The sequence below is a fragment of the Nuphar pumila genome, chromosome 2, assembly GCF_984573655.1.
Source record: "Nuphar pumila chromosome 2, dmNupPumi1.hap1.1, whole genome shotgun sequence".
Taxonomy (NCBI): domain Eukaryota; kingdom Viridiplantae; phylum Streptophyta; class Magnoliopsida; order Nymphaeales; family Nymphaeaceae; genus Nuphar; species Nuphar pumila.
In genome coordinates, this window is record NC_143250.1 from 132974400 (window position 1) to 132989215 (window position 14816).

Genomic DNA, 14816 nt, shown 5'->3' on the forward strand with positions numbered 1-14816 from the left:
CCGAAAAAGTTTTCTAACACAAGGCAAGAATGAGAAGGCGGCCATGTGTTGTAGCACAAGCTAAAAACAAAGGTGGAACGTGCAAATCTATACACGGGGAGCGGGAGGACATTTTCGTCCAACGCATATCTATCTTACGAGAGGATATTTCCGTCAAAAGCATATCTACTTTTTTATATGTTATTTTATTATAAAGTCATCGTGGGCAACATTGGCATATGAATTATCATGGGTCCCAAGATATTCCCCCGTACACACCGGAACACGCGAATTTGTGTTCCGGGGAGAACACACAACACCCTCCGTATAAGAATACCCATACTGCTTGTTTTCATTGTCAATTTGTTTCCGACATCACCCTTACATCAATCCTTCTTACAGCACACCTTAACTCCACAGCATTGCTTTCCCAGCACTGAGAAATGAACAATCTGATTCTCTATGTGCTTCAGTGTCGAACATCTGATCCTTGAAACTGATGACCATGAAGAGTAAAACTCGTCAACAGCTTCAGGAGATAACCCATTACCACTAAAATCAAGCCATTGAAGCTGCTTTGCATTGCTAATGGCTTTGGAAAGGTCTCCAATATATGGTTCAGCCCCAGAGGAAGTCGTCTCTGATGTCTTGGACAACAAGTTCAGTTCAGGCGGTTGGAATAAACTAGCACAGCTGTCATCATGGAGTTCTTCCCTCACCTGACCCTCTTCACTGTCTGCAACTACAAGGCCGTTAAGATCTGCATCACGTAAGTCCATCTCCGGCCGACTGATTTCAACTTCCATGGCAGTATGTTTATCATAAACAACAGCAAGATTGGGCCGCTGTGAGCATTTCATTATTTCACTTCCAGTTGTATATCTTACAATGTCCATGCTTGAATCAGCATTTTGAGAAAGACTGAGCTCTTCGAGTGAGTTATTTCCTGCAACAAGAAAAACTATTAGATCTGCTTTTCTTTTTTTCCTTGATCATCTCTTTCTCTGTTATAACTAATCGAACCAGGGGGTGAAGGTTTTAGATAGACCTGACAAAGCCTGAATTATGCGAAGAATTCCTGCAAGTCCAAGATGACAGCTATCAAGTATGAGGACTCTTAGAGAGCACTGAGGACTTGTGAGGAGAGACACTAGTGCATCAATACCCTGCATTTATGCAACTATTATATACTTAACAATTAAGTTAAAATAAGAAATCATACAGTAGATGCCAACAGAACCATAAGTATCCCTAGCCAACACACAAACAGCAAATGTGATGAACCTTAACTGGACTAAGCCTCTATTTGGGAGCCTTGCAATGTGATGGAAACACCATTTCCGTGTGTTGCCAAAAAATGTGGTGTCGAGGATGGAGTTGTCAAAAATATCCTCTTAAGAATGGTGTTGAAATGTGGTACTGGGCTGCCAACTCCATTCCTAATGCAGTATTTTGGCAACACCCCTGCTCCCAAACAGTGAAGAGCATGAGAGCACTTGGTGAAGCAGCAAAACACCTCCAATTCAGTGCTCCCAGACAGCCTAGTAATATATATAGGATGTAAATATAAATTTGCTAATATCCACAGCCAAAGGTAGTTTATGATTACCACCGCATGCTTTTGCTTAAACTTCACATCAACTCTTTAAAGAATATTTCTCTTTTTCATTTCTTTGTGGTTGATCATACAAAAAATCAATACGCCTCTCACATTGGTAGTAAAAAGAATTAAAAGAAAGAAAAGATGGTTGCAGCTTCTACAATTCCATGGTATGGTTTGAGGGAAGGAACAAGCAATCATCTCATATAAATACAAGGAAGCAGCAAGCAAACAGTCCAGCATCTCAAATGTGAATAAGACTACCTGTTCTATGCAATGGGAAAGATAAAACCAATTAATTCAAGAAAAAATCAGAATATCCACTAAATCTGCTGAAGAAAAGTACACAAGTACAAATGCTAATAAGCAGCATTTGGAAAGGATAACATGGCTATACTCATATGATGTTAACTTGTCCAACCCACAAATAATTCAAGTGCATCACATAAACTGCAACCACATTGTTTTATTATTAGAAAAACTAATGGCAAGTTTAACCAATATCAGAATAAACTTCCTGCATCAGGAAGACTTGCTTAGTGTTCACAAGTGGTTATCAACATTTTTTTGCTACAAAACATTAACAAGATAAATTGTAGACTAAAAAATAGTACTTGCCAACAGGGCACAAAAAAACATTAGGAATTTTATTGGCTAACATTAATTTCTTAGATATAATTGAACAAAATGGATGCAGGCACCTGAAAAACAAGCTACAAGAATGCAATTCAGAGGCTGCATTTGAGGAAGAAATCCACAAGATGGTTTCACATGTAGGTCTCGGTTGTGCAAACATATAAATTTTCATAAAAGCAGAAGAAACAACAATCAAGCATGACATAGCATAAGACAAACCACCAGACTAACTTTAAAATCTGAATGAGTCTAACCTTTTGTTCAATTGAATTTCCACTTATGTTCAATTCAAGGACACCCATTGAGGCAATGCTCGTGCATATGCACATCAAATCACAGGAATTTATTCCACAATGTGACATGTCAAGCTTCACAAATTCTTGAGATGCATTTGACAAGGCTTCAGTTAATAGAACAACACCATCCTGGCACATGTCGTAGTTGATTAAGAAAAGGGAAGACAACAAGGTTCTTTTGTTTCCAGTCAATCATTCTGAAATTCAGGAAAACACTCACAGATCCTATACAAGTACCACCAATAGCTAGTGCTGCTAGACTTGATGCTTGCTTGGCGAATTCGCACAGGCTATCAGTTATAGATTTGCCCAATTTTATACCAGTTAAATTGAGTTCCGAAAATCTGTGGTGGTGTAAAACATGCAATGTATAAAATGTAAGCAGAGTGGTTTATTCACTAATCTCAGATTTAAAAATATAAACAATGAAACAGCAATAGTCCACTGCAAACCTCTTTAGGGAAGCAAGTTTCTGCAATAGACGTGCCATGATACACCCAGAAATGGGATTGTTGTTCCCTGCAAAAAAGGTTTATTAAAAAATACAAATGGTCAGAAAACTGGGAGATCCTAAAGCAAAACAATCAGAAAAAATATAATGAAAGTATAATGTGGATAATAGGATATACCTAAAGAAAGATGTGACAAATTAGAACCATCTTCAAGTGAATCTGCGATGATTTGAACCGTTCTGGATGTGAGTGAGCATTTCTCTATGTTTAAGCTATATAGAGCTGCAAACAGTAATGTTGTCAAGAAATAACATAGAATAATAGGCATCTCTCTCAAGCACAGACTGAATACTACATTTCTACTGGCAAATGTTTGTGTACTTACCAGATGTAATAAACATACAATTATATCAAGGACGTCTATTGTAATGCTAGAAGCAACAAACCTTTGCAATTTTTCAAGATCATTGACAGGTATGATGCACATGCATCTGTGAGGCGATTTCCAGATAGATTCAGAACTTCTAATCGATTAAAGAGCACAGGGCATTCACAAATCTGACAAAGAAGAATACAATGTCAGACCATACAATAGTGAAGCATCACCATGGTATGAATTTTAAGGCTTCGTTGTTTGTTGTTTAAGTTTTGCATACAACCAGTTGAAAATACAGGAAATTTATTCAAATAATGCAAAACTAGAGAATGAGTTTACAAAATGGTATCTCATCTTCATCTTTTGATTAGTGACTGTACAGGAATCACATTTTGCCATTGCAGTCAGTCGTACTCATTAAATCAACAGTCAGCAGTGTATGTCAAGCATAGTCACCTGTATCATTCCTGGGAATTTCTTGCTGAGAGTTTTTCTCAGAGCTCTTTTCAATAAGTGGTTTTTGTCAGGAAAAACTTGGAAGTTTAAAATATTGAAAAAATATAAATAATATCAGAAAAGATAAGAATATAATAAGTCCTGCACTATTTTTCTTGCAAAAAATTAATAAAAAGGTTTTTAAAGGTTTTGCAATATAAAAAAACAAAAAAATAAGAAAAAGTAGGCTAAAAATATAAAAAAAATCGAAATTTTCTAAAAATATCATGATATTTTGAATGCTGAAGATATTTTGAAAGATCGTGATATATTGCAGATAATTTAAGCTTGCCTTAAAATACCAATATTATCATGATATTTTCAAAATATCAGTGATAACAGTCACTATAATGTCAAGCATCACTTTGCTGTTAAATATTGCAGCTCATTCTCCTTAAATTTATCTTTGTAATCTGTTCTTTTTACCTTTCTTTTTACACATCACTTTCTTGCCTTTGTCACTACCAATAGTTAAAAATGACAAACATGAATTTACCATTACTATTGACAAGCTAAATTGGATGAAGGCGTAGTTGTTGTTGTTGTTGTTGTTGTTATTGTCAAGCTAAATTGGACCAATTACATCCACCAGCTTTGAATGTTACATAATAACCTTAAAATCATGCATCAAAAACACTCCTAGTGGCTAAAAGTATCAAGAATTGTTCAGTGATTAAGCCTTGCTTATGCAGGCAGCTATAACTCAAGAAAGTCCTATATGCTTACATGGGTGATTTTCATGTTGCTTGACCAATGTTCATCATGTTATTTGAATTCATTGAACTCCTCTTCCAAACAAAGAAGAAAGTTATGAGCAGCATGTTCACCCACCCATATTTAAAATGAAAACCATCTTTTGAGGATCTAAGCTTCTCACCTTGACAATCAAGATAATGGAAGACATCATTTTTTAGTTTTTAAGAATCCATTCTTCCTCAAATATTTTCCGATTGTACTATCTAGTTTAATCTTTCTAGAGCATAATGCAGCATATGATGCTAATGTTAATGTATATACATAGGGGTATTTTAGTCCTTTCGTACATGCAAGGGTATGCTAGTCATTGTATACCTTTTTATTATTTTTATTTTTGCAAATCCTAGAATAGGATAGGGCTTAATGGTCATTTGACTATAGAGCCATTGGGATCTCCCCAACGGCTACATTTCTAGCTGATGGGGAGGCCCCAATGGCTACCTCTTGGCTCCTTTGTGTATATAAAGGGGTTCAAACCCCACACCTTGTAAGGCTTTTGCTTAGAGCTTTTTCTCAATAACATTTAATATTTTTATGTGTGTTGTATGCCCATAAGTTGCTGACTTGTGTGGTTTATGTGTTTACGTAATTGACCCATAAGTGGTCATTGTGATTGTGTATATCCATAAGTGACATTTGAACTTATTTATATTTCATTACACGGTATCAGAGCCTTGGTGCTTTATTGATAATATTGAGGCACTCAAGAGACTCGTGGTAGATCAAGAAGATCAGATAGAGCCTCGGGAAGTGTGCCCATAGCCTCACTTGAAGATTGTTGCTTGTCTGTCTGATTCATTGAAGATTGGAAGAGTTTGTCATAACCTAAGTCACATGGGTGCGGGTGCGGGGATGCGGCACTTTAAAAAACCTTGGGTGTGGGGGTGCAGCAGGGCAAATATATATATATATATATATATATATATATATATATATATATATATATATATATATATATATATATATATATATATATAAGGGAACCTTGACAGTTTCAAGGTTGGCATAGTCAGATAGACCATTTTCTTAGTCAACTATATGTCGTGGACTGGTCAAAACAGGGGTACATTAACCAGGTTAAATGAACATATACATCCTTGAGTGATTCAATGTAACTTCATATTTCTAACATTAAACCTTCCGCAGCATGTGTCATTAAATGAGTTATGAAACGAACTGCAGCATAATTATGACCACGCAACAGAAACTAAAATCGAGTACAAACACATATAAGCATACACCTGTACGAAGAGCAACCAGCAAAAGAACTTGAATGAAGAGAATACCTTGTGTTTCTTGAAACAGGAAAGTGAGCAACTGCACCTTAAAATATTGACAAATCAATAACTTCTATAACTTGGTAGATCTTATAATCCTATGAACTGAACTTAGATAATGAATCAAACCCAAAACAAATAAATTAAACCCATTACATGCCCATAACATAGCAACACATTTTAAGCAATGGTTGATAGAACGACTTTTCAAAAAAGATGAAAGTAACATTTGACCTTAAGTCATCAAGCATAAGCAACTAATAAAATAGATTGTAAATGAAATAAAAAATCAAGAAGCTCCACAAAACCCATTTTAGCATAGAATCAAAAGCCCCAAAATCAAATAGCCAAAGATCCCCAAAAAATAAATACAAATTTCATTAACTATATACCTCTATATAGCATCATCAATTCATTGAAAAATTTCGGAATGCCCAAACCCCCCAAATAACATTATTGAAAAAATTTCGGAATGCCCAAAACCCCCAAATAATATTATTGAAAAAATTTTGAAATGTCCAAAAAGCCTATTAATAAAAAGTTAAAAACCCTAGATGCTAATGACCCACGTATAATACAATCAGAGAGAAGAGAGAGAGAGAGAGAGTGACGAAGAGAGAGTGAGAGTGAGAGACAGCGAGAGTGACGGAGAGAAGAGTGAAAAGAAGTCATCACCGTGTATATGTCTGACCCGATCCATTTATATATTGGATCGGGTCCAGACCCAATTGGTGTATATGTAAATTAACATGTACAAAGGGGTATTTTTGTACCCTAGTTTTACTTTACTTAATACATTTAATAGAATGATAGGGTCAGCCGATCATCGACTGAACCCCTTTCTCTGAAATCTCTCTCTTCTCTCTCTCTCTCCCCTCTCTCTCTTTCTCTGTGACAGGCAAACGTGGAGATCGAAGGCTCCTTTCTTTCATGGTATCAGAGCAGCGTGACGACTGTGCGTGAAGAGCTGCCTTCGTTTCACGGTGGCTGGATTTCACGGTAAAAGACAGATCCTTTTCACGGTGACAGTCGATCCTTTCTGAAAGTTTTTCACGGTGAGTTCGTGATTCTGAAATATATATTTCTGAGTTCGTGATTCTGAAACTGTTGTTTCGTGGGTTCTGGAAATCGACCCTTTCTAGAAGTATTCACGGTGAGTTCGTGATTCCGAAAAATATATTTCTGAGTTCGTGATTCTGAAACTGTTGTTTCGTGGGTTCTGGAAGTATTTCTGCTGTGTGAAAAATATTTCTGAGTTCGTGATTCTGAAATTGCTGTTTTCGTGGGTTCTGGAACTGCTGTGCGTGATTCTAAAAGTGTTGTTTTCGTGGGTTCTGGAACTGTTGTATCTCTCATGTTGGAACTGTTGTGCGTGATTCTAAAACTGTTGTTTTCGTGGGTTCTGGAACTGTTGTATCTCTGCTGATCTATACCTAAGTGTCAGTCGAGTGCCCTGTCAGCCGAGACCTCGGCTGTGATATACCTAAAACCCTGTTAGCTGAGTCATCTGTTGTGATATACCTAAGTGTCAGTCCAGGTTTTCATGGATTGCTCTTATGGACAGTCATGTCTGTCCTCAAGCTTTCTCGGTCAAAAAGTCTGAAAAATTGAATAACTCCAATTTTTTAACCTGGAAAAGACAGATCATTCCATTTATAAAGAGTCAGGACCTCTCTGGTCATCTGGATGGATCTGTTCCACCGCCTCCAGAATTCCTCTCACAGGAAAAGGCGGATGATAAAGGAGAACAATCTGTTGTTCTTCTTAAGAACCCAGAATATGTTACTTGGATGAAGAGGGATCAATCGTTAGTGGCCTACATCACTTCAACTCTCTCACAAGAAGTCCTTATTGCTCTTCCTGATGATTATTCGGCCAAGGAACTGTGGGATGAGTTAGTTCAGACGTATTCACAAATTTCTGAGGCAAGAATTATGTATCTTAAGCGAGAGTTTCAAATGCTGAAGAAAGATTCCATGTTTGTTATGGAATACTTGAACAAAATGAAAGGCATCACGGACCAGCTGGTTGTTGTTGGGTGTCTTGTCAGTGAAAAGGATAAAGTACAACAAACCTTGAGTGGATTGGGGTCAGACTATCATGTTATGACGACTACCTTATTATGTTTACCAGAACTTCTAAAATTTGAAGATCTTCGTGCGAAATTATTGCAATATGAGATGTCTCTGAAAGGATCTTCTGAAGATTCTCATGGGAATTCAGGAACACAAGATGTGTTGGCTATGGGAATGAATTATGGTCGAGGACGAGGAAGTTCTTTTCGAGGAAAAGGAGGCCAAGGGAAAAACACCTATGGAGGTCGTGGCATACTTCCGACACCCAATATACAAGGACAAAGACCCATTCCCACTTGTTTTCTATGCAACAAGAAAGGACACATTAAAGCAAATTGTTGATTTAATCCTCAAAACAAAGGGAAAGCTCCACAAGCAGAGGCTAGGAAGGATGGAGAAGTAAAGGAGTTGTTGTTGGCAGCCTTGGCAGGATTGAATATGAAGCAAAATGATAAAGGAATTTGGTATGTCGACTTTGGAGCAGCTACTCATGTCACAGGTGATGCAGGTAAACTCTTGACTCTTACTCCTTATGTTGGTAAGAATAGCATAGTCACAGGAGATGGATCTCATCACTCAATCTCACATACTGGAAATGCCATTATACCAATGTCAAAGTCCTCTCTTAAACTTCCAAGTGCCATCCATGCACCTAATATTCAAAAGAACATTGTTTCTGTCTCAAAACTTGTTGATGATGCCAATGCTTCAGTTGAATTTACTCCCTCTTCTGTTTATGTCAAGGATCTTCGCACGAGGAAGACATTCCCTGAAGGAAAACGATGGGGAAACATGTATATCTTTCAAAAAGATCCTTCCTCCATTCATTCCGACTATTCATCCTTGAAGCCTCACCAACGTCAATTTTTTTATTCTGATTTTATATTTAATATTTCTGAATGTAATAAGCCAAGACTTCGGCATAGTTGTCTTGGCCATTGTGGTCGTCATTTTATTGAAAAACTTGTCTTGAATAATTTTATTCCTAAGTCCAGTCTGAGTTCAGAGGTCGTTGATACAAAGTGTTCTAGTTGTCTTTTATGTAAGAGTCATGTCTAAACATTTGCTTCCATCAATAAAAGAGCTTCAAGGCCATTTGAGGTCATTTGTTCAGATGTCTGGGGTCCTGCCCCAATTACTTCTCTTTCTGGCAGTAAATACTATCTTATTTTCATTGATAGTTACTCACGTTATACTTGGATATTTTTTATGAAGCACAAATCAGAAGTTTTTGGATTGTTCCAAAGATTTCATTCTTTTATTCAAAATCATTTCTCTACCAACATTCTCAATTTCCAGTGATGGAGGAGGTGAATTCTCCTCGAATGACTTTGTTGGTTTCCTTCAACATAATGGGATAAAGAGAAGAGTGTCTTGCCCGCATACACCTCAACAAAATGGGATTGCTGAGAGGAAGCATCGACATATTATAGAGACTGCAATGAGCATGATGCACGGGAGCAATCTTCATGTATCATTATGGACTGAGGCCTTTCACTCCACAGTCCATGTGATAAATCGATTGCCCATGAGTATCTTAGAAAATAAGTCACCATATTTCTCTTTTTTTGGCATACAACCTGATTACCATGCATTACGTGTGTTTGGGTCTGTTTGCTATGTTCACATTGACAGCTCACTCAGACACAAGTTCCAAGATAAAGCTTTAAAATGCAGGCTTATAGGATATGCAGAAGGCTACAAAGGGTACAGGTGCTATGATCCTCTGAGTAAGCGTGTCAAGATATCAAGGAATGTAATTTTCGATGAGATGAACTTTGATGCTCAGGATGCTAATTCAACCCTTCATGCTGATAACTCAAGCCCCAGCATTGAGGTATACTACCCATGGTTAAATTCAGAACTTTTTTCAAATGGTAAAGTAGATTGTCCAGAAAATTGCAGTCAGAAGGAGACACATGAGGAATCAGCAAATGGAACTCAAACGGAAGAAATTGTTCCACATGTCTTGGAACCAGCAAGGTATAAAGGTATTGTGTACACCCGACGAGAGAAAGAGCCCTCATTCGTCTCTTGTACGAGTACGGATCCATCTTCACAGACAATGGATATCAGAAGATCCTCACGGATTCGACATCCACTTGACAGGTGGATAAGTTATAAAAAAAATTCATTGGATTTTCAGTTGTTCTTGACATCCATAAGTAAAGAGGAAGAGCCCCTCATGTTCTATCAAGCTGCGAGCTCTAGAAGATGGGTAGAAGCAATGAATGAAGAAATGGAAGCTCTACATGAATGTGGAACATGGGAGATTATACCCAAGCCACAAAACAGAAATGTTGTTGGGTCAAAATGGGTGTACAAGATAAAGTATAAACCACACTGGAGCATTGAAAGGTACAAGGCTAGACTTGTAGCCAAGGGATTTACACAAGAGGAAGGCCAAGACTTTGATGAAACTTTCAGTCCTGTAGTTAAAATGGGGACCATTCGCATTGTGTTGGGTCTAGCCATTAAATATGGATGGACATTGAGCCAACTGGATGTAAAAAATGTTTTTCTGCACGGGGATTTAAAAGAGGAAGTTTACATGGAACAACCCACTGGATATGCAGAACGAGAAGCCAAAGAATATGTATGCAAGTTAAAGAGAGCACTCTATGGTTTGAAACAAGCCTCTCGTTCCTGGTTCGACAGTTTTTCTCTAGAGATACAACGGCATGGCTTCTCTCGGTCCCTTCTGGATCACTCATTATTTATTCACAATGAACAAGGAGTCGCTACTTTCCTATTAATATATGTAGATGACATCATCATCACAGAGAACTGTAAAAGTCACATTGAGCAGGTGAAGAAGTTATTAAATCAGATATTTAAGATGAAAGATTTGGGAGAGCTGCGATATTTTCTTGGGGTAGAAGTTGATAAAAGAAATGATACACTCACTGTTACTCAGCACAAATACACGTTGGACATTCTCAGCAGAGCAAGCATGACAGATTGTAAGTCGTTGACAACTCCAAGTGTCATTCATCAAAAACTGAGTTCAAAAGAAGGGGACATATATGAAGATCCCACTAAGTATCGCAACTTAGTTGGCATGTTGCAATATCTGACTTTTACTAGACCTGATATAGTATATTCGGTTAATCAAGTATCCCAGTTTATGCATGAACCTCGTAAGTCACATATGGAGGCAGTCAAACGTATACTTCGTTACCTGAAGGGTACAATTGGTGATGGGCTGGTATACAAAAAAAGGGAATTAGATCCAGGCGGGGCCATGAGGGGCATGAGATCGTCACTTATGTTGATGCTGATTGGGTGGGTGATCCAGACGAACGACGATCAGTATCCGGTTATTGCAGCTTCATTGGGCCAAACTTGATATCCTGGAGCAGTAGAAAACAAAAGGTGGTTGCTAGATCGAGCATTGAGGCTGAATACAGATCCATGGCCACTGCCACGGCCGAGGCTACATGGATAAGACATCTCCTTACAGAAATGGGAGAACCGATTGCTCGGTCACTGTTGCTGTGTGACAATCAAAGTGCCATCAACATGTCCTTCAATCCCATCCACCATAGTCAAGCAAAGCACATTGAAATAGATCAACATTTTATTAGAAAAAAGGTTGAAGATAAAGAGATTGAGCCTATGTATGTGCCAACTGAAAAACAAGTTGCTGACATTCTCACTAAAGGGTTGACGAATGACAGATTTTGGTTTCTGAAAAGCAAGTTGTACATGATTCAACACCATGCATAACTTGAGGGAGGCTGAAAAGAAGTCATCACCGTGTATATGTCTGACCCGATCCATTTATATATTGGATCGGGTCCAGACCCAATTGGTGTATATGTAAATTAACATGTACAAAGGGGTACTTTTGTACCCTAGTTTTACTTAATACATTTAATAGAATGATAGGGTCAACCGATCATCGACTGAACCTCTCTCTCTCTCTCTCTCTCTCTCTCTCTCTCTCTCTCTCTCTCTCTCTCTCTCTCTCTCTCTCTCTCTCTCTGTGAGAGTCAAACGTGGAGATCGAAGGCTCCTTTCTTTCAAAGAGAGTCAATGAGAGTGACAGAGAGAAGAGAGACCATGAGAGTGACGGAGAGCGAGTGAGAGTGAGAGAGAGAGCAAGTCGGAAGGAGACATACCTGAGAACTGAGGAGGAGCGGCCGGAAGGAGTCGAAGATCGTCGGCATCGGCTTCAGGCTTCAGAAGGATTTTTCCCTAATCCTCCTCTCACTCGCTTTTCATCGGGCAAAAAAAAATAGTCTAAAAGTTGGACCTAAATGACCCTGGGTGCATTGACCACACCCAGGGTCGTGTTGAACGCACCCGGTGCCGCACCCGCGTCGCGTCGCGTCGACGCAGGTGCGGCACCTGCTTTGCCAAGTCCATGTGACTTAGGTCATAACAAAGTGTGGAACATTGCCAAAATAAATACCTTATACTCTTCTTGGTTCTATATTTTTTTGTTTTCTCTCTTTTATTTCAATGGCCAATAAGGAAGTGGTGACGATGGTTCCTATTAAATTCGATGAAAATAACTATAACTTATGTGTCACCGCTATCAAAAGAATCATAATCGGAAAAAGCCTGTGGGAATATGTTGATGGTTCCTCAATGGAACCACAACCTATTCTTACAAAGTTTTTTAGCGAAAAGGATGAAACTACTAAAGAAGAGGTCCTTAAAGGAGAAGAGAAAGAAAAGACTCCCTTGAACTATAAGAAAGCTATGAAAGAATGGAAAATTGGACATGCCAAAGTCTTTCCTTGTTTATGGGAAGTATGAGCGAGGATACATGTGAGAACATATTGGAATTTGAAAGAGTCGGTGAAGCTTGGCTCTTCATCAAGCAAACATATACCCAAAATGATATCGCACATAGATGAGAGTTGCAAGACAAAATTCACACTTGCAAGCAAAGAGAAAAGAGTGTAAGAGAGTACTATGGGACTCTAAAAAGGTTGTGGGATCAAATGGTGAAGATGAAACCTATTTGGGAAACCCCAAATGTTGTCCAACAAAGAAAGAAAGAAATTTTAAATAAACAATTTTTTCAATTCATGAGGGGTCTACGACCCTAATTTGAGAAAACGAGGAGCAACAACCTCCACAGAAAGCAAGAAGAACTCCCACATATTCATGAAGTTTTGACTCAAGTTTGCATGGAAGAAACGAGGTTAAAATCTCAAACCGAATCAAAGGAGTCAAAAGATAATGTTTTAGTTGTTTCAAGACCGAGTGCTAGTTCTCATACATATAAGCCTCCACATTTCTACAAAAATAACTTTAGAAAATCTCGATCTTTGGAGGGAAAAGAAGATGGAAAGAAAAAAAATATTTGTTACAATTGTAAAGAACCGGGACATATCAAACCATATAGTCCACAATTTAAAACCAAAGAGGAAAGAAAGATCACTTTGGTTGGCATTTCTCAAGTCGACACAAAAAACTCAAGTAAATCCATAAGGAACATGTCACTATCTCAATTGATGGAAGCTTTGCAACATCTTCTCAAAGGTTCCTCCACAATGGTGTCGCTGTCTCCACTTCATCACCCCCTCATATGACTCCTTGGCTCCTTGATTCTGGTGCTTCATTTTATATGACCTATAATGGTTGCATGCTTACCAATCATAGTGTTGATTCAAGTAGAAAAAATGTTTTTACTGCAGATGGAACCTCTCTTTATGTTGAAGGAATTGAAATTTTTGAAAAATCTCTGAATTTTTTTATTCCAAAAATAAGAATTATTCCAAAACTCTATTTAAACTTAATTTTGATTTCTCAAATCACCGATCAAGGTTATAGCGTCTCCTTCACATCTTACCAATGCTCAATACAGGATCTCCAATCAGGAAAGCAGATTGGGAAAGACAGTAGAAAAGGAGATCCCTACTACATGGATCGGCTAATCATTCAAAAGAAATCTTTTTCTCTCAATGTACAAAAAATTGGATTTGTTTTTGTGACATCAAAGACTAGGCATCCTAGTATTACTAAATTGTAAAATGCATCTCATTTGAAAAAAAATTGCAATGAAAAAATCCAATGTATTGATTGTATACTTGCCAAGATGAAATCCATTCCTTATCAAAAGAGGACCTTTTTTGTCTCAACCACTTGAATTAATACTCTGATATTTGGGGCCCAACCCCAGTAAAGTCTAAAAGTGGATACGTTTATTATGTCCTTTTTTGGATGACTATACTTGTTATACCTAGATTTACTTTCTCAGACACAAAAATGAAGTCTTTGAAAACTTCAAAACTTTTCACAAATTGGCTACAAATTTATTCAAGACAAACCTATCAATCTTTCGTTCTGACTCAAGGGGAGAATACATATCAATGATTTCAAAAGTTATTTAGAATCTAATGAAATCTTACACCAAAGGTCTTGTGCAAACACACCTCAACAAAATGGATTAGCCAAACGAAAACATAGACATATAATAGAAATGGCAAGGATCGTGCTCATCATCAAAAGTGTTCCTATACATTTTTGGGGTGACCTTACTGCAGTTTACTTGATAAATCGGCTTTCATCATCCAAACTTCAAAATATGACCCCATATGAAAAACTTTTTCAAATCTCTCCTGATTATTTTAGACTAAGGACCTTTGGATGTAAGTGTTTTGTATTAACTAACAAAAATGACAAGTTATCTCCAAGAGCCATCCCCCGTGTATTTCTTGGGTATGGTGAGAGTAAAAAAGGATTTGTATGCTATGATCATATATATTTCAAAAAACATTACTTTTTTTGGAAAAGGAAAGTTTTTTATAAAGATGTACCTAAGAGAGGATGAATATATATTTTTAGAATTGGATTCTAAGAATGATAGTGATTTGATATCAAAAGATAATCAAATTGATGATAATGAACCTCAAAT

General features: G+C 37.6%; 1 protein-coding gene across 1 annotated transcript in view; it reads right to left on the reverse strand.

The window, feature by feature from the left end:
• Positions 1–209: 209 nt before the first annotated feature.
• Positions 210–14816, reverse strand: part of TSK (tetratricopeptide repeat (TPR)-containing protein) — an 85166-nt gene continuing 70559 nt past the window's right edge. Inside the window, exons 15-21 of the mRNA XM_089993315.1 lie at positions 3410–3521; positions 3141–3245; positions 2964–3030; positions 2732–2855; positions 2470–2640; positions 1028–1145; positions 210–925 (exon numbers count right to left, since the gene is read on the reverse strand). Of these exons, the coding sequence (XP_089849441.1) occupies positions 366–925; positions 1028–1145; positions 2470–2640; positions 2732–2855; positions 2964–3030; positions 3141–3245; positions 3410–3521 (1257 nt within the window). The 3' untranslated portion in view covers positions 210–365. The remainder of the gene's footprint in view (positions 926–1027; positions 1146–2469; positions 2641–2731; positions 2856–2963; positions 3031–3140; positions 3246–3409; positions 3522–14816) is intronic.